The sequence below is a fragment of the Neolamprologus brichardi genome, chromosome 16 (assembly GCF_056152115.1).
Source record: "Neolamprologus brichardi isolate AB-2024 chromosome 16, ASM5615211v1, whole genome shotgun sequence".
Classification (NCBI taxonomy): Eukaryota; Metazoa; Chordata; class Actinopteri; order Cichliformes; family Cichlidae; genus Neolamprologus; species Neolamprologus brichardi.
Genome location: NC_142119.1, coordinates 20,773,731 through 20,797,588, shown reverse-complemented (window position 1 = coordinate 20,797,588; position 23,858 = coordinate 20,773,731). Strand labels below are relative to the sequence as shown.

At 42.4% G+C, this 23,858-nt stretch overlaps 2 protein-coding genes and 1 pseudogene across 8 annotated transcripts in view; 2 read left to right on the top strand and 1 right to left on the bottom strand.

The window, feature by feature from the left end:
• The first annotated feature begins 609 nt into the window (after positions 1-609).
• Positions 610-9,641, top strand: gpr161b (G protein-coupled receptor 161b). 2 transcript variants are annotated; one of them, XM_006788302.3, is made up of 6 exons: positions 610-816; positions 2,375-2,765; positions 4,339-5,060; positions 5,202-5,309; positions 7,052-7,177; positions 7,353-9,641. In XM_006788302.3, the coding sequence occupies exons 2-6, from the start codon at positions 2,422-2,424 to the stop codon at positions 7,622-7,624; spliced, it is 1,572 nt and encodes a 523-aa protein (XP_006788365.2). In that variant the 5' UTR covers positions 610-816; positions 2,375-2,421; the 3' UTR covers positions 7,625-9,641. The 2 variants fall into 2 exon arrangements, with proteins under 2 accessions (XP_006788365.2, XP_006788364.2); XM_006788301.3 differs by having other exon boundaries at positions 2,378-2,765; positions 7,353-9,640.
• A 54-nt stretch (positions 9,642-9,695) lies between these two features.
• Positions 9,696-10,808, top strand: LOC148098242 (uncharacterized; annotated as a pseudogene).
• Positions 10,809-12,269: 1,461 nt separating this feature from the next.
• The window catches only part of dcaf6 (ddb1 and cul4 associated factor 6), a 28,799-nt gene continuing 17,210 nt past the window's right edge, over positions 12,270-23,858 (bottom strand). The window contains exons 9-21 of one of the 6 annotated variants that reach the window (XM_006788297.3): positions 22,568-22,687; positions 21,485-21,835; positions 20,959-21,165; positions 19,323-19,382; positions 17,286-17,469; positions 16,549-16,658; positions 16,116-16,407; positions 15,914-15,943; positions 13,618-13,756; positions 13,310-13,466; positions 13,138-13,226; positions 12,953-13,058; positions 12,270-12,860 (exon numbers count right to left, since the gene is read on the bottom strand). In XM_006788297.3, the coding sequence (XP_006788360.1) occupies positions 12,802-12,860; positions 12,953-13,058; positions 13,138-13,226; positions 13,310-13,466; positions 13,618-13,756; positions 15,914-15,943; positions 16,116-16,407; positions 16,549-16,658; positions 17,286-17,469; positions 19,323-19,382; positions 20,959-21,165; positions 21,485-21,835; positions 22,568-22,687 (1,904 nt within the window). In that variant the 3' untranslated portion in view covers positions 12,270-12,801. Of the gene's footprint in view, positions 12,861-12,952; positions 13,059-13,137; positions 13,227-13,309; positions 13,467-13,617; positions 13,757-15,913; positions 15,956-16,115; positions 16,408-16,548; positions 16,659-17,285; positions 17,470-19,322; positions 19,383-20,958; positions 21,166-21,484; positions 21,836-22,567; positions 22,688-23,858 lie in introns of all 6 variants that reach the window. The other 5 variants (XM_006788295.3, XM_006788296.3, XM_006788298.3 and 2 more) reach the window with 5 other exon arrangements.

Here is a 23,858-nt window from a genome sequence, read left to right as displayed (position 1 = left end):
TTTAAGCCTCTGAAAATGGGGAAGTGTATAAAAATGCACAATATTTTAATTATTATAAAACCCTTTGAGTTTAAGCTGAAAGTCTGCACTCACAAAATCACACTATTACACCGCTTTATATACTACACTTGCAGAACTAAACCTAATGTTATGTGTTAATCTGTTATTGGCTGAGTGCGCCCCCTATCGGATAGAGCCGTGAAGCCTTCAGAGTTTTTTCATTGGATAAGCGGAGGTGACGTTTTAGTGCGGGAAGCTATGATCTACGTGGGTGGTCCAGCTGGATAAAACGATGCAGCTCAGTAATTCATTCATAAACAAGCCGGCCTGTCATCAAGTAAACACTCACGCATACATTCACATGGCTTTGTAAACACGACTATAAACGCACACGGTGCGTGTGGCATCCACGAAAGAATACACTATACTTTTATAGTTGTTCTGCAATTGTCATAAGGATTTGATCACAACAAACTCCACACGGTTAAATAACGTAAGCTGGTTCAATGGCAATATGAAAGCAAGACAATGTTCTTAAGCGACCACCCACGTACGGAAGGAGACTGCTCGGGGAGGGAGTCGAAGCTGAGGTGGGAGGTGGATGGGGAGGAGGACGCCATTGCAGCCGCAGCTGGCCGTTTGTGAGTCGGCGGAGGAGAGAGACATTACCAAAGTGAACAATGTCGACTGGCTTTCAGGGATTTCCCTGGCTCGGCTCTCTCTTCTGGGGCTGTGGTGTGGAAACCGAGGAGTAAGATGGACGTTTTATCCCCGTCGAGAGTGAAAATGTGGAGCCGCAGCGCTGAGCCTAAGCAGGTCAATAAAAAAAAGAGCTGAGTTTCAGGGGGACAATGGGGGAAAGTTTCGGCTAAACTTGGCTAACTAACGGTAGTTTTAGCTAATGTTAGCGTTACCGCTAACTCACCGTGCTGCACCTTCTTCACATGTGCAAGATGCAGTTTTATTTTGTATTTTTTTTTTTCTTCCATATTCACGCGAAATCAAAAGGTTAACACTAACAGGGAAACAAAATAGTGAGCTTTAACAACAATTACGCTTTTCCGATGCGAAATAATGTGCAAAGATAATGCTTTCCACCAGTGAAAGGCTTTAACTGTGACCGAAGACTGTTTAATAGTGAAAAGTTTACCCTGGCTGTAAACAGAGTCTTTTAACGTGGTGAAATCTAGTGTTCAAATCCTCTATAGTTTTTTTTTTTAAAACTGCAGTAAAATGTTGCTGGAGTTATTGTTATACATTAGTAGAGTTATATTGCTAGTACATAAACACGTATGGTGGGAAGTGGTACAGTAACCAGTGTTTGCTAGTTTTATTTCTGACATTCTTTTTAATCTGTAAACATTTACTTTTGTACTTTGAACCTTAATGCGAAACGTGTGTGTACCACTTTACTTAAAGCCCTCACTATTTAGTATTCATATGCAGCATACATATTTTATAAATATGTAAAGTTTGTACCATGGAGCAAAATTTGGGTAAATCCAGGTAACTTCAGAGTTTAGCCTCGACTGTGACTGCGGTATATCCCCGTGGATGAGCTGCAGTCCTAACCTGTTCCTGATGAGGTTATGATCAAGATTAGACCTCAACCACGTCCTGACCAGTTAGTTCTCTGGAATATATCACTCCTAGAAGAGTGATCTACTACCTACTAGCACCCTTTGTGCTAGTAGGTAGTAGGAAGATCTGAGGTCTTTATCTTTCTCTAAAGAGCATCTGTAATTAATATTTAGTCTTAGATGCATCTTTATTCTGTCATTTTAGTTTTCTCTGTTGGCTGTAAAAAAATTCTGCAACTTGTTGTTGTTATTTTTGCTCTATAAGCATAAATATTTGATGTCAAACCAGGGTATCTGTTTGGGGATTGAATTTGGCTGTAGATTAGTTTGAATTCGTTTTTGTTTTGCGTTTATTCTTTACTCACAGAGCGTTAAACACTATTGATAGTTTGTCTGCAGCAGCTGTATTATGTGTTTAACCTCTGAAAATGACCTGTGCATGTTTTTGATTGCTCAGATGCTTCCAACGCTTTAGATTTCATAAATCCTGGATTGACTACTTCATGTTACCCTAAGCCCGAATCCTGTTGTTGGGCTAACTAAAGCCAGATAACAATATCCTGCGTATGTTATCAAACTTGCTTCACAGTACAAGTCCCTGGTCTTTGCTATTAGTTTTTGTGCTGCAGAAAATAGTAAAATCCATGAGTTGAGTTCCAACTGCATGAATGTAGATTGAGGGTTGAAGGGTTGTTTTTCAATCATGTAATTCATGATTTTTTTATTTTTTTTTTTTGTCTTAGTTTGGCTATTTTTTTTTTTTTTTTTTGTGTGTAATAATGCCTTCTCCTCAGCAGTCCCCCACCATTCCTTCACCAGTCCGGTGGCCCAGCTTCTCACCATGAACACCAGCAGGAACTGTACCACAGTGGGGAATGGCGAGGGTCTGGCTGCCCTGGAGTCAGTCTCCATTGTGACCATCACGCTGCTCGCCTGCCTGGGGAACTTTCTGATTGTGGCAACCCTTTATCGCAGGCCTTATCTGCTCACACCCAGCAACAAGTTTGTGTTCAGCCTGACTCTGTCCAACCTGCTGCTGTCCGTGCTGGTGTTGCCGTTCGTAGCTGTGAGCTCAGCAAAGAGAGAGTGGATGTTTGGGGTGGTGTGGTGCAACTTCACCGCCCTGCTCTATCTCCTCATCAGCTCTGCCAGCATGCTCACCCTCGGAGCTATCGCTATCGACAGGTTAGTACCAGATTATACTATATTATATAATCTAAGCATTTAACTTGAATTCTTTTAAAAAGTGAGCCCTTAAACGACACTGACATTAGGACATATGGTTCCCTCCAGCGGAGAACCTGTAGCCCATTTTTGGTCTCTGCTAGTTTCTGAGAAAGATTTAGCTGATTAATGCATCACTATTTTATTATTTTATCCCAGATGTTGGGAGACTCTGGCATCAAATGGACTAGAGCATGAAATTTAGTGTTGATTTAAGTCCTGAAGCTGGATGTAACCAAGACAATGAAGTTACAGTAAGCATAGGAAACTGAAGGTTAGCAATTTTCCACTTCAAGCTCAGATGAACGTTACGCTGAATAAACTTTAAAAAAATGCTCTTGGTGCATTTCCCTCTAACGTCACACTCTTGTAAATAAGAGAGGTTAACCACAGACTTAATTTGTGATATTTTCCTGTAGATTTCTCTGATCAGGTGATGAGCATGGGCTTAAATGCTTGAACTTTAAATGCCTGCTTAAACAAATGCATGGAATAAAGCCAGTAAACATATTGCACACAATTTTGATTATAAAAATGTTTAAGTCATAGATATTTTAAGGCACTTTTTTTATTCCAACAAAAAAACCATCTTTGATATTTGGGGTTTCCTAGTTTTCATTTTCTGGTTCCAGTTTTTAGACTCGATCGCATTTTGCCAATATTTTGTGCAAGTACTTTGTGTAATAACAAACTCAAATGGTCGTTCAGACATAAAGTTTAGTTTATTTTGCTTTGCTCTGTAAGAAGGGGAGAATTGTTAATTAATTTCGGTAATCAAAAAATATACAGTAACATACGATATCATCTCAGAAGATGTCCTTCCAGCCCCATTATTTGTCCATCAAACATTCCCCGGCTGTGAGGTTTTCTCTATGTATCCATGTTTTGTTTGATTGCAAATTTAAATTCTTTGGGTTGTGGCTTATTTGTTCAGAAAACCATGCAATTAGGAGACACCTTTGGGACTCAAGGAAATTGTTAGCAGCTGTTCTGTTGTTTTCCTAAATGCTAGAAAATGCCTAAAATGATTAATCTGATGTTCAGACCAATAATCAACAATTGAATGACTTTTGAGATTAACACTAAAGTTTCAGCACTTATAATAACTTCTTATCCACATGCACTGCCTTTCAGATTTTCTGGAGCTACTTTTAAACCGCTGCAGTTGAATACTGTTTTAATTCTGTCGGGTGTCGCAGAGCTACTGAGAGCTACTGTAAATTTTCTGTGTAGCACACAGTTCCTGCTGTTCTCACTGCTCACCTAATTATCCTCAGCATCCTTTGGGAATTTTAGATTACAGAGCCTGTTTTTGTTCTTCTGCCAAGCCCGTCTGTTCTCTTCTGTTTGCAGCTTTTAGGAAAACATTTCACAGGATTGTCGGGGAGAGAGAAAAGTGCAGCTTTTAGCTTTTGTATCACTGACTCCAATCTCAGCAGCCTGTGTGTTACTCTGATCAAAAGTCTCCCTGGAGGACGGTGTTGAGTTCCTGTTGTGCAGATTTCTTCATCATGCTCATGTCTCCTCACAACAGGTACTACGCCGTGCTCTACCCGATGATCTACCCCATGAAGATCACAGGCAACCGGGCGGTTGTCGTCATCGCCTATGTGTGGTTTCACTCGTTGGTAGGCTGCCTGCCTCCTCTGTTCGGCTGGTCCTCCTTTGAGTTCGACTGCTTCAAGTGGACGTGCGTGGCGTCGTGGCACAGTGAGCCGAGCTACACGGCCTTCTGGGTCACCTGGTGCATCCTCCCACCCTTCTTCATTATGCTGGCGTGTTACGGTGTCATTTTCCGCGTAGCCCGCATGAAAGCCCGCAAAATTCACTGCGGGACTGTTGTTGTGGCCCAGGACGACTCCACTGGAGCCCAGAGGAACGGGCGTAAGAACTCAAGCACCTCGACTTCCTCTAATGGAAGTCGGCGGAGCCTCGTGTACGCAGGGAGTCAGTGCAAGGCTTTGGTCACCATCTTAGTGGTGATTGGCACCTTCCTCATGACCTGGGGGCCATACGTTGGGGTGGTGGGCACTGAAGCCTTGTGGGGTCAGGGCAGCGTGTCTCAGTGGGTGGAGACTCTGGTAGCGTGGCTGTCTTTCTGCAGCGCGGTGTGCCACCCACTCATCTATGGCCTGTGGAATAAAACGGTGAGGAAGGAGCTGCTGGGGATGTGCTTTGGAGATCGGTACTACAGAGAGTCGTTTGCCACGCGCCAAAGGACGTCCCGCCTCTTCAGCATCTCCAACAGAATCACAGGTGGGACTATTGCTGGGGCTCTCTGTGTAATGCAGATGTGTGTCTGTATGTTGCTGGTTTTATCTTTAGTAAATGCATAAGGCTGGTTTAGATTTATATTCCTGTGGGATGTGATGATCTCATGAGAATTTGTGTTTTCAGACTTGGGGATGTCCCCACACCTGACTGCCATGCTCGCAGGTGGAGGACAGCTGTTGGCCCCAGGAAGCAGCACAGGAGACACTGGCTTCAGTTTCACTCAGGACTCATGTAAGTTGCACACGGAAAGGGGGAAATAATTGCTTCATATCAAAAACTCCAAGCAATCCTCAGGTTCTGCCAAGAGCATGCCAAAGCAACAGGTGGCGATATAACCCTAACCGTGAAGAAATGTACTATGTACTAATAACACAGTGCACAGTCTGATGTCCACATTTAAGTGCAGAAACTAAGATTTTGGAAAAACTTCATCCTGGCAGGAGTTTTTCAGTGGTCGAAAGGCAAGTACACAGAAAAGCCATATTTACCAAAACACCCATGTACGTGTAGATGTAGCACAAGCTGTCTTACCATTGTGTCCATTTTTTTTTTACTAACAGGACATGATATTAGTGCATCTTCTGGAAATTCCCGCTAATTAAAATTCATACTTTTCCGAAGCTGATCTTTCAGCAGCTCCTCTGTGTCCTTTTTGCCTGCGTTGTGAGCTTTTGTGTCCACAACACTGTTGTTTCAATTCGTTTTTTTAGGGAGTTGACTAACTTCAATAATCATTGCAGAAAAATTATAAGTGTATGAAAATTTTAAATTTTACCTTATTATTATCTCTTCTCTGCTACGGCATGTAGACTTTACAAATCCCCAACCTTGAGACTGAGGCAGTTTGATGATTGCAGGAATATCGTGTATTTTATCCCCACAGACTCATGAATAAAATGAAACATCCCTCAAAAGGTTGATTCTGCTCATCTGGACATAGAATTTTTCACTCATCCAAGTGACTTCTTCAGTCTCAGCTGACTGCAGGTTTTCCCAACCTTATAAACAGTACATTTGCACAATAACTGAAACTAGCACCACTGAAGGAACAATGGGCTGGGAGATCAGTTCCATGATCATTAATATGTAAATTCTTATGACCATTGATCAACAACAACTGATCAAAGCCCAATGCAATGCACTGTTTATAAGGTTGGTTAAAATGTCAAAAGTGTTTGATTGGCCACCATAATCTGCTTGTGTTTTTAAGATGATAGAAAAACTGAAAGAATTCTAAAAGTTAAGAATATTTACATTTTTCCAGCAGCATTTGACAGCTAATCGAGCAGTTGAGATTCTTCATAAACATACAGTATTGTCACACAGTCATCAGCCTACAGAAACTTACCAGACCGTGGAGTTTGTTAAAAGAGCTCTTTCCTGCAGCAGACCGAAACGCAGTGAATCGCTGCTGTTTGGCTTCAAATAGAATTGAAGGCATGCTCCTATGGGTGAAATCCCTTCAGCGCCTGGTCGTTTGTTTCAGAATACTTTCACTCTAGAAAAAAATGCTACATAAATACCTTTTCATTTAAGAACATACTGAACATACTGAACATACTTTTTGTCCAATTATGCCGAAAACATGCTGCATCGCCTAACTTTGATTTAGAATTTATGCGTTTCTAGAAAGAAAAGCAGCACTTTTTTTTCTCAATTTTTTCTACAGTTAAGTTTAAAATTAAAAGAGAACAAAGCTGTAAAGATGAAGTTTGAAAGCCTTACAAACCTTACGGCAACATATTCTTCTTTGTTGGGCAGCCTTTCTGTTTTCCAGCTCATGTTTTTAACTGATCCTGTAGGGAGGGCAAGTGGTGTCATGTTCAACACAAACAAATGTCTTGTGATCCACCTTTGTGTGTACATTTCTGGCCATATGGTATGAAGATGACTTTTACTGCAACTTTCCTGCAATCTCTCTTAAGTTCTGCTTGCAGTTAACTTGCAATGATCCTCTTTATTTTCCTACACAGGCACAGATGTGATGCTGCTGGATAACTTCTCCACAGATGGCTCCTCCCTCGCACAGCACCACGGGCCTCCGTCCGGGAAAAGGAGGAGCTCAGTCACCTTTGAAGACCAGGTGGAGCATTCCAAAGGTATCCGTCATTCATTTCCCGCTTCTACAGAAGATTAGAGAGTAGGGAAAATACCAGAGGCTTCACATGATACACAAATGACCAAAACAAGAAAAGAAAAGGGACCAGGCAAGAGAATTGTTTACTGTAGCTTGTGTTTACCAAAGCTTTGACTGATGTCTGTTGATTTCCCCAGCTGAAAACACATCCTCAGTCCAGATCCACGCAGAGGTGCACAAATCTCTCGACATGTTCGCCTCCTGCTTGGCGAAAGCCATAGAGAGCGATGCTAAGCTTACCCTGTTTGGGGAGAGTTCAGCTCTGTCGGCAGGACTCCTCACAGCGAGGGTCGCACCGAGGCCCAGATACCTGGAAGGCCAGAGACTGAGGCTGGAGAGTATTGATGAGGGGATCGTTAAGGATGACAGAGGTGAAGAAGAGCAGGATGGGGAGGAGAAACCCACCTGAACAGCAGCTTTTCCACTCTTGACACTGTTACAGAGCTCTGTGGTACCGCTGATGAAGTCTGCCCTCTTTACATGTGGATACTCCTTACTTGAAATTATTAGCGAACAGGAAGAGGCATGTTATTCATTCTACGATGTTGGACCCGGTGTATAGCATCAAATCTAATAGGAAGCCTTAACTACTGTAACTTAATTGGTCTGATCATTGTATTAACTTCTCCTATAGTATATATCATGTTATTGTATGTTTTTAAGCTTAATAAGAAAAATTGCCTCCAAAATGAAAGAAAATAACAGCATCTTTTGACAGATTGGCTCTTTTCAGGTGGAATTTCTCTCCTAACATTCCACTCCACTACAGGTTTTCCACTCACTGTGGAGAATTAGACTGTGAGGTACGTGTTTACTCAGCGCAGGACAACCTGCACCTTTGTCACTCTTACTGGTACAGGATTAACTCCAGTAATTTGGATTTGCATGGGAAAGATTCCCATGGTTACCACTTTGTGCCAGATGTCAGATCATGTGACCACTTCAGATGGTTGTGCTTCTGCAAATCTGTCCCTGCAAGGCATAAAAAAAGCTTTTTACTGATAATAATATCTGAGACATGTACGTTGATGGTCAGGTGTGTGCAGGTAAAGGAAGTAACTGTGTGTTTACAGAAAGGGAATAGACCAGAGTCATTTTCAATATTATTATTACCACCTGTCACTTTGCCTCCTGCAACAGTGACGTTTTACTGATTTCAGAGGCATCACTGGTAGATTTGGAAAAACTAGATCACCTGCAGGTTTAAATGTTAACGTTATTCCAGCCTTCCCTTCCAATGCATAGTGATCTTTAAACATAGGAAATTAGTGGATACTAAAACAAGTTGCTTTGGAGTGAGACGGTTTACTATATTTATGCACTGTTCAGTCCAGAGCGATGTACTACGAAGGAAGTTCAACCATAACCAAACCACAACAACAGTTGCCTGAAGGCGCTGTTTATTGTACTCTATAATAATATTGACCGTACAATAATGGGGGGGAATTCAGTTGATCCGCTATGAGCAAGTACTTGGTGACAGTAAGAAGGAAAAACTTCCTTTTAACAGGAAGAAACCTCCAGCAAAACCAGGTTTAGGAAGCGGTATGTTTATTTAAAAAAAAAAAAAAAAATCTGAAAACACACACTGACAAAAGAGTCGTGGAAATTACTTTAGGTTGCAGATCAAAGTCAAATTAAGTTTGACTGAACAGCTGTTCTGTGTTCTAGTAGCTGCAGTTTCAACAGAGTCAGAGAGACTTGGTATAATAACATTTACACACTTCTAAATGACCCAATTAATATGTGCACATTCCAGTGACAATGGGATGCAGTTTGCATTTCGTTCAGTGATGTTAGTAAAGGTACGGCATAACACTTTGCATATATGAACATATTCTGCCTGCAAAAAATCTAAAATGTCTGTTAATATCTGTAGTATGAATAAGGTGCCTGCTGTAAGCACAGCTGGAGTCCTGGTATTTCAGGATTACGTGCGACTGTGGGCAAACACAGTTATTGCACTTAAACACACAATGTGTACTCTTTCACTGCAGTTTCTTATCAGTGAAGACCGAATGAGCTAACAAGAAATGGAGATCAGAGGAAAATGAAGTCCAGAATTAATAATCGATCTTGTTGATGTCAGAAATATGTTTGTGTGTTTAGTGTTGAATCAGAGGAAACCCGAGCATAGGGAATATTCATTGGTACACTGGGTTGTACCTCACCTTATACACTCTCTGTATTAGGAAAAAGAAAATTTTATACATAGAGCCCAGTTGTGGTGCTTCAGTCTTACCTCGTATGTTGAACAGGTACTATGTTTGTAAGAAAAAAAAAATGTACACCTGAGTGATGTAACCTTTTCATATACAGTAAGTGTTAATACAAATGTTTGCATTAAATTTAGTTTTTACATAAAACATCGTTTGAATTCGTTGTGTCTGCTGTGAATCCTGCTGAGGATCCTGTTTGTGGACTTCAGCTCTGCCTTCAACACCATCCTCCCAGACCATCTCCAAGGCAAGCTTTCCCAGATGAATGTGCCTGATCCCATCTGCCGGTGGATCACTGACTTCCTGACGAACAGGAAGCAGCATGTGAGGCTGGGAAAGAATGTCTCGGACTCCCGGACCATCAGCACCGGCTCCCCTCAGGGCTGTGTTCTTTCTCCTCTGCTCTTCTCCCTGTACACCAACTGCTGCACCTCCACCCACCAGTCTGTCAAGCTAATCAAGTTTGCAGATGACACCACCGTTATTGGACTCCTCTCGGACGGGGATGAGTCTGCCTACAGGAGGGAGGTTGAACATCCTGTCCTGGTGTCCTGGTGCAGCCACAACAACCTGGTGCTGAACGCCCAGAAGACAGTGGAGATTATTGTGGACTTCAGGAAACACACAGCCCCACTTCCCCCCCATCATCCTGACTGACACCCTCATCACCTCTGTTGACGCATTCCGCTTCCTGGGTACCACCATCACCCAGGACCTGAAGTGGGAGCCCACCATCACCTCCGTCATTAAGAAAGTCCAGCAGAGGGTATACTTGGACCCCCTGAGCGACCATGGCTCAGGGGGTTGGGAAGCGTATCTGTAACCGGAAGGTCGCCGGTTCGATCCCCGGGCTCTCTGTCCTGGTCGTTGTGTCCTTGGGCAAGACACTTTACCCTACTGCCGTTGGCCAGAGGGGCCGATGGCGCGATATGGCAGCCTCGCTTCTGTCAGTCTGTGCGCTCTGCTGAGAAGGTGACAGAAGTCAGTCTGCCCTGACAGACCGTAGCTTGCCTCCACCAGTGTGTGAATGCGAGGGTGAATGAATAGTGGCATTGAAAAGCGCTATATCAATCCAATCCATTATTATTACTTCCTGAGGCAGCTGAAGAAATTCAACCTGCCAACACAGACGATGATGCAATTCTACACTGCAATCATCGAGTCCATCCTCACCACACGGTGATCCTCCATCACCGTGTGGTACACTGGAGCCACTATCAGGGACAAACAGAGACTGCAGCGTGTTGTGCGCTCTGCTGAGAAGGTGATTGGCTGCAGACTCCCATCTCTGCAGGACTTGTACACCTCCAGGACACTGGGGCGTGCAGCTCGGATCTCAGCTGACCCTTCTCACCCTGGACACAGTCTGTTTGACCTGCTCCCCTCAGGCAGGAGGCTCTGGTCCATTCGCACCAGAACCTCTCGCCATAAGAACCTCTCGCCATAAGAACAGTTTCTTCCCCTCTGCTGTTGGACTCATGAACAATAACCATATGACTGTTCCCACCACTAACACATGACCCTACACTGTGTTCACTGCATCATTCCATGTTTGGCACTGATCACCACCTGCACTCATGTATATATCTATCTACTTAGCACTTTTAATTCTTATTTTTATTTTTGTCTATTTAAGCGTTATATGACAGTATGTTTGCACTAAGTACCGCAGCAATTTCCTAATGTTGTAAACCTGCTCAACATTTGGCAATAAAACCCTCTCTGATTCTGAGAGCCGTAGCCAAAATGCAACCAAAACATTGAATCACTGAGCTGTTTGTTTCTTTTGTTCTGCAAACAAGCCGCACAGTCAGCATCACCTACAGCTTTATTGACAGCCAGTTACCTGGATCATAAAATACTTTATGCTGCAGGGAAGAATAAAAGCTGATACCCCAAACCTCAAGACATCAGTAACATTAGTTTATCACCTCTATAAATGTGAAATGACTTTAACAAAAATGTTCAATGTGTTTCTTTCTTAAAGAAAAAGTTCTTGTTAGGGCCCCACATTTGGGCATAAGGTGAAAGAACCTCTTGGCCTTCTTTCCAAAATGACCTAAATCTGCACTCGTTTCTATCAGGCAGCCAGGAGTAATCTTTGGCTCTGATTTCACTTTTTACATGTCAAACTTCTGGTTCGCTCTTGTTTTTAATCACTTGTAAATTATTGCCAAGTTAAGTCCCATTGAGTCACGTTCTGAACTGGAAATTATTATTCAGGTACTTATTTCATCACATGCGGATTACTGTAATTGTATTTTTACTTGTCTAAGCAAAAACGTCCTTGGAACATCTGCAGGTTTTTCAGACCACTGCTGCGAGGCTTCTCACTACATATTCCAAGTTCTTATGTCACACCATTGCTCTGCCAGCTACACTGGCTTCCCATTGAATCGGAATCTGCTTTTCACTTTTAGAGCTCTTCACAGACCAGCACGTGTCCACCTTCACACCCCATACATGCCCAGCAGGGATGCATGGAGGTAAAAGGTCTTATCTTTTTAGACTTGAGGTGGGTTAACTCTTTTATGTTATATTTTGTTGTGAAGCGCTTTGTGATGTTTATCTCAAAAGGTGCTATAGAATGAATCACTTTGACGAGCCACAGGGATTACTTGTCCAAACACTGGTTCACTTTTAAGCGATTTCCACAGGAAACTGGGTTTGGACTAACAGAGCAGCTGTTCAGTAGAACTGTATGACACAGGTTTGACCCAAGATCAGCTGCTCTGTACATCCACACCAGCTGTCAGTATCTGTCAGCAGGTGCCATCTGTTGCTGAAGTCAAACACTTAGTCTAAATTTTCCATCCAAACCCAAGTGCAGATATATTTGAGATACCATTTGGCTTTATTTTTTATTTTTTCCAGGTTTTGTAAAACATATTTTTGGGGAGAAGATCCACAGCTTTCTTCCCCCCGCCCCCCTTTCTTCTTCTTCTTTATCAACAAGAAAATTAAAGCATCCGTGTTTTACTTTATGTCTGTATTCACATGCGTAACTGCCGGAGCAGCACATCAACATTTCTCAGCGCTGTGCTACAGTTTCAAAAACGTCAAACGTTAACACTGATCAAAGCTCACCTTCTAACAAAATAATATTGCACTTAAACTTTCACACCAGCCAACACTTTTCCTCACACTTATATTTTGACGTCCTTGCCTTTACATTCACACAAATATAGTTTATCCTCATACAGACACATCAGTAAGAAAGTCTTCTTAAAAAACACAAGGGGCTAGAAATTACACTAATTTTCAAAAGGAAGTTTTTCTACACTATACTTGTACAAATCTCGGGTATTTTTCAAGTGCTATACAGCAAGAAGAAATAGTGTTTATTTTAAAATAAAATTCCAGCTGGCTACTGCTCGTCCTCGTTTTCCTGGCCTGAGCCTTCGGAGCGATCGCCTTCTACTCGATCTGCAAAGAGGAAGAGGCAAATATTAAAGAGAGGCTGAGATTGGTCTAACAAAAACAGCGTGCTACATGCGTGTGTGTGTATGTGTGTGTACCTGATCTGATGTGATTGAGGGAGGCCAACATTCGAAGCATGAAAGAGGCCGGGACTGTGATCGTGTTTCTCGTTTCCTCCAACATCAGCTCATTCCGAGTGATGACCTTGACGGGAAGAGAAGAAGAAGAAAGGTTTTACGGTGGGTTTGGTTTTTTTCTTTTTTTTTCTGTGGGTTGACTCTACCTCCTCAGCGAGGACTCTGTTGAAAGACGGCGATTCTTCCAGTGGTGACCAAATCTTGATGTCATAATCTATCCCTGAAGAAGCCAGAACTGAAACAAAGCAGGAAATGAGAGCAACGTCAACAAGTGAGGAAACATTGTCTGGGTTCAGGCGGGACATCCGCGGGACTCACTGGGGTCGTAAGGGTGCGGCTGCAGGCAGTTGACCACGTGGTTGTCGGCTTCAAGTAGCATGAGGTGCTCTGCGGTGTGTCTGTCCCAAATGAAGATGTGGCCGCAGTCTGAACCACTCATCACAAAGTTGTTGCCCCAGAAACACGACTCCTTTATCTACACACAGTTAAAAGGGAACATTGAGTATTTTGGAAAATGCACTCTTCAAATTTCACAGAGTCTGATGACAACAATTAAAACACTGATATCAGAGCCAATGGATTATTATGAGTTCAGACTAATACAACACGCGTGGCCCGAGGTTTACCATTGTCCTGGAGTTGCGGTGGCCTTTGTAGACCATTTTGACAGAAGGTCTCCTGATATTCTGAGTCTCGCTCTCCTCCATCTCCCTCCTTTCTTTCCTCCTGCGGAACAGCTCCTGAATACGAGCTGCTGCTGATTGTCTAAGAAAAACAAAACAAAAAAAAAAAAAAGAAAGAAACCCCAGACTCATACACGTGCCTGAAAGCAAACAAACCCATGCTGTCAGTGCTGCCTCAAGTCTCATGCTTCAGACCTATGCTACACGGATATTTTTTTTAAACCATTAACAAGATTGTATCAAACAAGCTCCAGGTGAGAAAGCAGCCACTTGCAAGCGAAAGCAGCCACTTGCAAGCGAAAGCACCTGCCTGATCCATCATAACCGACTCAAGCCAATAAAAGTTTGTTCTTGTCAACCTTAGAGTGACTTCAACCAGATATACACTGTTACAGTATTGTACACAAAGCTAAATCCAGAAATGTTTTAATGGTACAATTTTCATAATTTTGACCAGACAAGCCACCAGAATAGATCTGAAAAATAAAAGAGAGAGAGGGGGCAATAAAGACACAAAGGAAGTGTAGCCTTTCAGCTTTAATTTGAGGAAGGTAATGGGTTAGCATTTATGGAATTATGCACACTGCCTAATTTTGGGGTTGTCAAGTAAATAATTCACTCAATTGGCATGGAAAAAAATATGTTATTACTACATGAATTTAACAAATAAATAGTCTAGAGGGGATTCCATTCTTGGAATTTGCATTTGGAAGCTGTTGCAGTAAAACCATAACACGGGCTCAAAGAAGCTCTAAATGAAAGGAAAACAGGCCACCATTAGGCTGTGACACTACGAGTGGCCTAATAAACAGCCTGGATGATTACAGGATACTTTCCATGATAAAGAACTCCACCACCAGAACGTCTGGTCGAGTGAAGAACTCTCAGCCACATGCAGTAAAGATCACATCTTCATGGTCTCCTTCACGTATCCAATAGTCATGGAACACCACTGCAGAGACAGCAACTGGCTTCCTCCATCAATCCCAGCTCTCAGACGCTCTCCCATCTCTTCTTCTGCCTCCTTGCAAAATTGTTTTGCAAGGAAGACCATGTTACATGACCACACAATCTCATTTCATTATTAATTTCTTCACTACAGACAGAAGCTCTTCTGGAACTAGTGGCTTGCGTCAGGTAGGGGGTGTAACAGGGAGGTGATGGGTAAATGGTAAATGGACTGATTCTTATGTAGCGTTTTTCTATTCTCCTGGAGTACTCAAAGCGCTGTTTACAACATGCCTCATTCACCCATTCACACCCACTTATACAAGCACTTCCTTCTGTACTTAAGTGCAATCTAAGCATTCACACAAAGATGGACGCATCAGAGAGCAACTCGGGCCGCAAGGATACTTGGCATGCAGACTGGGGAAGCCAAGGATCGAACCACCAACCTTCCAGTCAGTAGCTGATCTGCTCTGCTTTACGACCTGAGCCAGAGCCACAGCCACCCCACATCAGGCATTAATAGTCTGCATACATTCCCCTAAATCTCCTACAAGTTTGCTCAGTAGAGAAAGGAAGTTCTTAGTGAATCGACAGTCAGAGGCTGTCAGTCAGCTCGACAGCTTTGTGCTCATAATCAGGATGAGCCACCAGGGGGAGGAAATCTACTTTGATCAAGTTTCTGAAGGTAAAGAGTTGAATATTCTGCAAAAGGCACCATAAAGGTCGAATTAAATCAAATATGATGTTTTATCTTTAAAAAATAATTTGCGGACAGGTTATTTAGTTACATGTTCAATTACATTTGAGTCCTAAAACAGTTAAATAATTTTTTTTCAATCCCCTCAAATTAAAGCCAAAAGTGCTCATGAGCTGCCACTTTCATTTCAAATCTACTGAGATGGCATACAGCGTGAAATTTATGAAAATGGCACTTCTGTTTACACCTTTTTTGACCTCGCTGTGTGTAAATGTGTCCGTTTTATATTCGTTTGGCTCCTTTCTGCAAGGATTTCATGCATGACACTCATTTCTTCTCCATCTGTTCTACACAAAATGCAGCTGTGATGCTTCTGTTCACACCATTTGTGGAGTCAGTACTCACATGCACGGCACTCTACAGTCAGCTGTGTGTGTTATTAGTGCACTGTGAGAGAAACCGTCAAACCAAGACAAAAGAAAAGTTATCCGATTACTGCACATCACGTTGTGCTCTTAATTTTAAATGCTCCGCAGCATGTCACACTCCTGATGCATTAGATGCGTTCACTTTCCAATGCAAACACATTACCTGATCATCCTATCTCCTACTGCAGATCCTCTGGAATTAAATCTATATTTGTAGTAAAACAGTCAACAGCAAAGCATCACAAATTCTAAAATCGGCACACCCACCCCCCTTTTTAACTGAACTAAGAAATGCGAAATGATCACCTGCATTCAAACAGAGTTTTTCTTACTTGTAGTAAGAAACATTATGCTCTCAAACACACCTCTGCCCCTGTCCTCTGAACCTTGAGGGGGGGATAAGAATAGGATCATCATCACTGTCATCAGAGTCCTGGTTGCCGCGTGCAGGCTGACTCTGGCCCTCCACGCCCTCCTGCCCCTCCTCTGTAGAGGGCTCTGCTCGCCGACAGCCCCCTGACCTGTCCTCTGTACCTTCCGGCTGACTCCTCTCCTGCGGTGAAGACGCCATGCTGTCTCCCTCAGAGGAGCCCTCTGCTGGAACCTGAGCTGCTGAGCTGCTGGGGGCACTGGAGCAGGAGGCATCACATGCTGGCTCTACGGAGGAAGCCAGCAAACTCATATCATCGCAATCAGGATTGGAATACAGTAAGCCATTCATTGTGTCATGTTTATTGTTCTAGATCAGACAACGTTTGAGATAGAGGCGTTTTCATGATGCTGTAGGGGACGACTCACCATGCTCTGATACCGAGCTCTCTGTCGACAGACTCTCTCTGCTCTGTACAGCTGCAGCTTCTGATGTTTTGGGGCCTCCACTGCCCATCGAACTGGACGTGCTGCTGCTCCTGTAGTGGAAGAACAAGAGTTACCATCAGTCTTTTTGGGGTGGTTTTTCTTGAAAATTACTCATACTTATTTGAGGAAAAAGAAAAATATGGGAAGACACAAGTATCATGCAGTTACCCCGACTATAAGGTAACTCCTATTGAGTTACCTGAATTTGAAGTTGCACTGGAGACCTTTGCTTTTCATTCTGTCTGTAAACAAGACAGCTCGAAAAGTTCTGAATGAATTCTGATAAAACTCTGTCAGGGTGTAAGGTGGGTTCATGTTAACTCTCCATTAAAGTTTGGCTTACATCCACCAAAGTCTTCACTGTCAACTTATTGATTTATTTGTCATAAAAATTTGACAAAAAGCCTGATAACTTAAAAACTATGATTCTCACAAGCGTGGTGTGTGTTGTCAACATATACAAACGTATACAAAGCACCGCATGAAGATTTAAATGATCATGTCAACCTTAATTATCTGAAGGTCAACATGAGCCAAATTAAATTTTATTGTCATTTATTGTATACCTCTCGGTATACAGAGGAGATATGAGGATTATAAATATGAGATTATAAAGTTCATCCAAGCATAATGTCACATTCGACCTAGGAAGCTGACACCCACTGGCCATCACTCACCACTCATCAGTGAAGTCCAGTTTGATAGTGCTGGTGGTGGTTCCCTCTGAGCTGTAGTGCAGGCTGAGGACAGGCTCTGCTGCACTGGGTCGACTGGTGGAAGTGGAGGTGGAGATGGATGGGATGCTGCTGGCTGGTGCAGCAGCAGATTCATCAGCAGGTGAAGCTGTAGCTTCGGCTGCTACTGAGAGAGGAAGAACAATACACACAGGCAAAACAAGCAAGGGGGGCTTACTGAGACGCACTGGCTGTACAGACTAAAACTCTGATCAAAAGTAACTCTTCCTGTCGTTTGCAGTGTGCAGTTGGTCATTTAAAAACACACCACAAATATGCAACTCTGTGTTGCATCCATTCCCTCTGATAAACAACATTAAAGAGAAATGGGAACATGCAGCAAACGTTAGACAAAACCACAAAGGACACGTATTAGCAGACAGCCACAACAGCAAGACACAAGACGCACACAAACACACACATGTCAAAGGCCCGAAAGGGTCATTACACCCGTTAGCTGCTAGCTACACTGAAGAAAAGAAACAGGTTTCCAGGGAAGATGAAAATTTGAGCTGGAGAACAAAGAGGGACTTGTTGCTAAGATGCTAAATGCTATATCTCTGTCAGTATGCACTGCCAATAATCAGAGATGTAGTGCTTCATATATAAAGCTATACAGTACACACAAAGTAGCTTGATATTATACTGTTGGTGTTGTATATAAAAAGTATTATAAATACCTCTGGACTCAGACCTTTGTCCTAGAGTAGTTAGAAAAGTTATTTATTAGTAGTAACTGATTGGCTGCCCCTAGCAACCAGAAGGAGGTGGGTGGAGCTTGGGAGTGTGCCGATGGAGGATGATGTCGGCGATCGTGAGCAGTGATAGCTCCAATCAAAGCAATAATTTTCTGTAATTTCCCCAGTGATCCATTAACTTATCATCATTATTATGAGAGTCATATTAAAGTGAATGTGCCTCTCTCCATTTTCCCAGTTGCATCTCCGCACACAAACATCTGCAGCACAGGCGTGTCTGGGCATGCACATAGGCTTATGCCTGGCTTCTTAGAAGTCAAGTAAGTGTGTAAGTGTAATAGTTACACTGATCCACCATCGTGAAATGAGACAAAGATTTTTCTGACCCCCTTTTTTTGGCACATTGTGCATTATGTGGTGCGCAGTGAGGATTTTATCAACCATCAGCGATGCCAAAAGGGGACTTTACTACTGTGCAAGTTGTTGAACCCTAGAGCACTGATCACAGGTATACCTGCATATTCTAAAGCCTAGAATTACTAAGATAGCTCAATATCCAAATCTCTGATCATGCTTAAGATGAGCATCATCCTCTTTTAATTATCCTCTTTAAATTACAACACAGTAAAACGTTTAAATTAAACTGAATATGACATTATTTTTAAATGAAACAAAGCTGTGTAGATGGTCCACTCTGATCAAGAGAGATCAAGAGTGAACCATTGGGGCCTTTCAGGGTTGTTGTGAAGTGTTTATGTAACAACATATGTGCCTTAAAAAGACCATTGTTTTGCTTTGGCACTATACAAATAAAACTGAACGTTAAAGATGAAGCCACATTAAATCTGACTACCAATGCTAATCATTGCAAAGGAGAAATGTCAGATGTAGTAGGGCATTTTAGAAAAAGCTAAATATTGCACAGATGGTTCAGCAGAGAGCACTGAAATGTATATGTCTGAGTAGTGCTTTTCTTTGTCATCCAGTTGAACTAATTTTGGAGATATTGTTTATTACATTACTCAAAGCTCTAACTTCTTAAACAATTGTATTAAATCCTTTGGCCAGAGCAACAGTAACAGTCAGACACATCCACATCTGGACAGTAGAATATTGAACAGTAAAGCAGTGGATACAGAGAAAACAAAAACGTGAAATTGATGGAGGACAAACAGTGGAGTGAGACAGTATGAGGGAAAGTGGTTAAGACAGAAGGTGGAGAAGACAAAGCGAGTGGCAGGGTGAGGGTCAGGGAATGGGGTTGGGGAAGGGAAAGACGCACCCTGCTGTTCATCAAGAGTCATGGATCCCAGCTGTTTGTTTACCACAGACGAGGGGGAATCTGGAACACAAATGAGACCAACTAAACATTGAACAAAGAGGTCAAACGTGAGGGCTCACACAGTCAAGGAGCACACGGGTTAAAAACTTCTAAATCACGTTTAAAATCAATGAATAAATAAATAAATCCAAGGCCAAGCAGAAAGAGATTTCACATCAGCCAAAAATAAAAAAGCTCCTTCATCTGATAACAGCTGTGATCGGTTTACAGAGTGTTGGGGAAGCTCAGTGAGAATCAGCGATTAGTAAGTCTGAACGAAAACATAAACATGATTTTCATGCATGCTTTTTACAGATGTGCAAAGAAATGTTTTATATCTGCCGTGTTATGTAGAACCTGGAAATCCCAACCATCAAGAAGTGCTTACTTGGGCTTGCCACAACAACAACAACAACAAAAGAAAAAAACCCAACAACATCTGTTTGGCTGCTGGCTACACAACACACTTCTCCAAGATATCTGTGACCAACTAAAGCCAATTAAGTGAGAAGAAGCAATTTAAATATTGTGTCTACTGAACTGCACAATAACATGTTCAATAAAAGCTTTTATAAAAGATGCCTCATTATGTAAAGCCAGTTTTGTTGTGTTTTTTTAAAAATCGGTTTATATCTTTAATATTAAGGTTGTACCTACATTTTTAGAGAAAAGAGCTGAAAGTGAAAGAAGCTCTTTGGGTTAACTAAATGCTGTCACATTAAAACTGAAGCAGAACAAACTTAAAAAAATAACTTATTAATAAACATATATTACATAATCATTATTTGATTCGAGGGTTTTACTTTATTGCTTTGCACTCGTGCACAGACAAAAAAAACCTGTTAAATAAGCCACAAATTGTTGCAAATAGGAAAACCGAGCAATAGTTCTGCGGTCTTTCCGAAGCTCCTTCAGAGTCAGTCTGTGGACTCCAAAGTGGATGCTTTTTTGCTTATTTTCAATCCAGCATTTCAGAAAATTTGGTTGTTGTTTTTTTTTTGTTTCAAGCATTTTAGTTCAACTCAAGTAACATCACTTATGTCTGTTTATTTTTTCTGTTTGTCCACCGGCTTTTGAGTATCGAGACACATTTACAAAACGGGCAACACTAACTGATGAAAATAACCTTAATTTTAACATCAGCAGCAGGTGAAGCCAGTAATGTGACCTATCCAATGACATTGAAGAAAAAAAAAAGGCAAGTTATATCATCAAACATGGTTGAACAACCACATGAGCCATGAGGCCAAAGCAAAGCTTCATACCGTCTGGTGCCACTCCAGCAGGAGAGTTTGCAGGTGAAAACTCAAGCAACAAGTGGAAAGATGGAGTGAGAGCATTAGTGAGTTAAGAGCAAACAGTGGAGAGGCGACACACTGGACTCTGGAGTTTAGAGGAAGTAAGGGGTGAATAATAAGAGAGCGGGGAAGATCAGTGTGTGGTTAGTGGTCAGTAACAGCAAGACTGGGTCTTTCTGGAGCCTCTCTACAAAAGACATGGCTGTCTTTGCTTAAAAGGCGGGGACGGGTTAATGGCAGGGGAGCAGCCCTTATGGAGGGATTGCTGCAGGGTTGATGAGCTCGGAGGGGTGGGTAACCTGTACGAGGTTGGTTCTCAGGAGCAGCAGCGGCAGAGGTAGCAGCTCTTTGCAACTGTCTCTCAGGGGCTGCAGAGGAAGAAGAAGGTGAAGAAGAAGAAGGAGAAGGGGCCGCTCGCCGACCCCGTCCAGGTGGGTCGGCCAGTCGGAGCAACCTCTGCAAACGCCTACACACTAAACTTATGGGCAGCCGATGAGGACCATACTCTGACAAAGGGGCAGAGGAAGAGAGGAAGAGTGGATGCACGATTAGAAGACTGACGGAGGATGTGAGGAGAAGATTCGGCACAGAGAATCGGGCAAAAATGAAATAAACAAGCAGGAGGAGGAGGACAACAGGATGCTGAAGGAAAATAAAGTGAAGTGAGGCTGCTGCTTGAGTGGAGTGGCTCCAATGAACACACACCCACACATACACACACGCGGACACACACACACACACACACACACTGAGCAGTTAACCCTCCTCATTGGACTGAAGGCTTACATGTGAACAGTGAGTGTGAGTGCGGTCCTGGTTTCTTACCTGAGAGTGCGGGCTCAGAGGTGGGCGTGGCCGTCGGTGTCGGGGTCCCGGTTGTGTCACCCTGACTCCGCTGCTCTGAGTCGGGGGATGACGTGAGAGGGGAGGAAGAAGTGGCCGAGGTCTCCACTGATGATGAGCTGGAAGGAGGAGGTGCTGTGACTGTTGATGATGACCCTGAGGAGGAAGAGGAGGTGGATTTAGGCATGGGCGCAGTGGTGGCCGCTGCGGGACTGGCAGGTACCTCTGGGGAGTCCGTCCCCACAGGCCTCTCGGGGGCGCTGGACTCCTGACTAGAGTCGCCTGTTGCGGCAGCTGGAGCATTCAACGTCCCCTCGGGACGAAGAGCTGTACCTGAAGACAAAAAAAATCAAGCAATGATTTTAGATTTTGGCTAGTTTACGTTTTATTATCACAGAAAGATTCTTAACAGTCAGTCTTACTGAAGTTTAAGCACATTAATGAGTCAATCGTCAACAAATTCCTCCATAGTGACAGTTTTAAGTGTAAGCCAGAGTGAGGATGTTAGGTCTTCTTAATGCAACATGAAAGACTAAGTGATTAATAAATTAGGTAATTCTTCCTGAAACGAATGTAAAAGAACAAGTGATGGACGACACCCTGAGACTACAAATAAAGAATTAAACATGTGAATCTGCTCGGTCTGAACTTCATGGTTTTATCCAGGAGATGAAGCTGTATCACAACCACTTCGTACATATTTTAGGATGTGAGTGGAGCAGAGATGAGAGTGTATTTGAAGAGAACCCGGAGCAGAGTGTAGTGTCTGAGGTAAAAATAGTATTATTTTACTATTTTCATATATATTCAGTAGTGATGTGCATTTTAAGCTACGTGTGCATTTGCTGCCAAATGCAGTGGTCTGATTGGTCACATCTGTTCATTTGCACGTTTAAAAAAGAAAAAGGGGTGAATAAACAAGTGGCATTCTCATTACTCTGCACTACTTCATTTAGAAAAGCCAAACATCAGATCAACCTGACACACAGATCAGGTTCAAAACACAAATAAATAATTTAAAGACACTTTTTGGCCCGTTTGAAGACCGGAGTATTGAAGCCTCACCTCGGGGCCGCGTTTGAGGTCGGGTTCCTCTGCTACTCTGGGCTTCACTGGCCTCCTCAAACCACCGGGACAGCATGTCCGACATCCTCTGCATCAGAGACACGTTCGGACTCTGCTCCCCTGGAACAAAAAAAGGAAAACGTCTTTAGGACACAGTCCATATTTATAGAAACAAACAAAAAAAAAAATGGAGTATCTGTACTCAAAAGAAACTGCTTATCATAACTGATCATATGCAAGCAGAGGCTCATTAAGACCCACACAAGGATGACTCATTACACAAAATATTAATTTAATATGAGAATTTAAGGAAAATTTATCCCCAAAAATGACAAAATGAAAAAAAACAAACAAGAAATCCAACTAGAAAAGAAAAAAACAACAACTTGTGAACAAAGTAAAGCACTCTGAAACAGTCATCACCTGAAACCCTAAGATGGGTTTTTCCTCCATTTGACTGATCTTTTTCTTATTTCTGAACAAAATAAACCACAGTAACAAAAAAGATTAAACAACTTAAACTACGTTCATCTATGGTAAAAAAAAAAACCAAACGGCAGGAGACCGCTCCAAGTCATTTGCCTCAAAGTGAGGTTTCTACTCCCTCTGACCCAAGCAAACTTTGATACACTATAATAAAGAAGTTTAGCTTTTTACACACATTTTCAGCTGACTATGTGAAATATAAGCTGTTACTATTGCCCCAAAGCTTTTTTACCATTTTTCAACCCAACCATTATCTTAGTTGGATGTTTGTTCACTCTTATTGCTATTGTGTCTAGTTTGTTTTCAGACACGAACCCCCACTCTGCATCAATTTTATCAACTAGATCAACTTTAAAGGAAACACTTTAAATCGGGTTTACATACTCTGAGCTTCAGTTAAGTTTAAAAGGTAAACTTGATGGATGCATCAAGAGAACTGAAGCTCAGGAAGAACAGCAGGATGTCCAGAGGTCAGGTTGGATCTACGAGACAGTGAACCCTAAAAACTCAGATGTATTATCAGTGTGAGTGTCTGTGCCAGAGAGAAAGCATCAAAGAGAAAAAGTGCTGTATGAAAGCGCCCGTTACCAGGTGAATGTAGCTTGTGCTGAAAGTGCTCTGAGTGTTCAATAAGATGGGAGCTGGGATTTAAATGCATTTACCACAGATCACTGCACTGTTGGTTCATAAGTTGCAGAGTTGGTGGTGAGACAGTTTTATGGCCTGATTTCTTCTTCGTCTAAGATTACAAAATCAATATGGGGAAAATATATTGCTAAAAATGAAGGAAACGCTTGAACAACTT

Coding starts and splice junctions, on each gene's coding strand:
- gpr161b (XM_006788302.3), top strand. CDS start 2,422: ATGAACACCAGCAGGAACTGTACCACAGTGGGGAATGGCGAGGGTCTG. Junction 5,061..5,201: donor CATCTCCAACAGAATCACAG/GTGGGACTATTG, acceptor TTGTGTTTTCAG/ACTTGGGGATGTCCCCACAC. Junction 7,178..7,352: donor CCAGGTGGAGCATTCCAAAG/GTATCCGTCATT, acceptor TGATTTCCCCAG/CTGAAAACACATCCTCAGTC.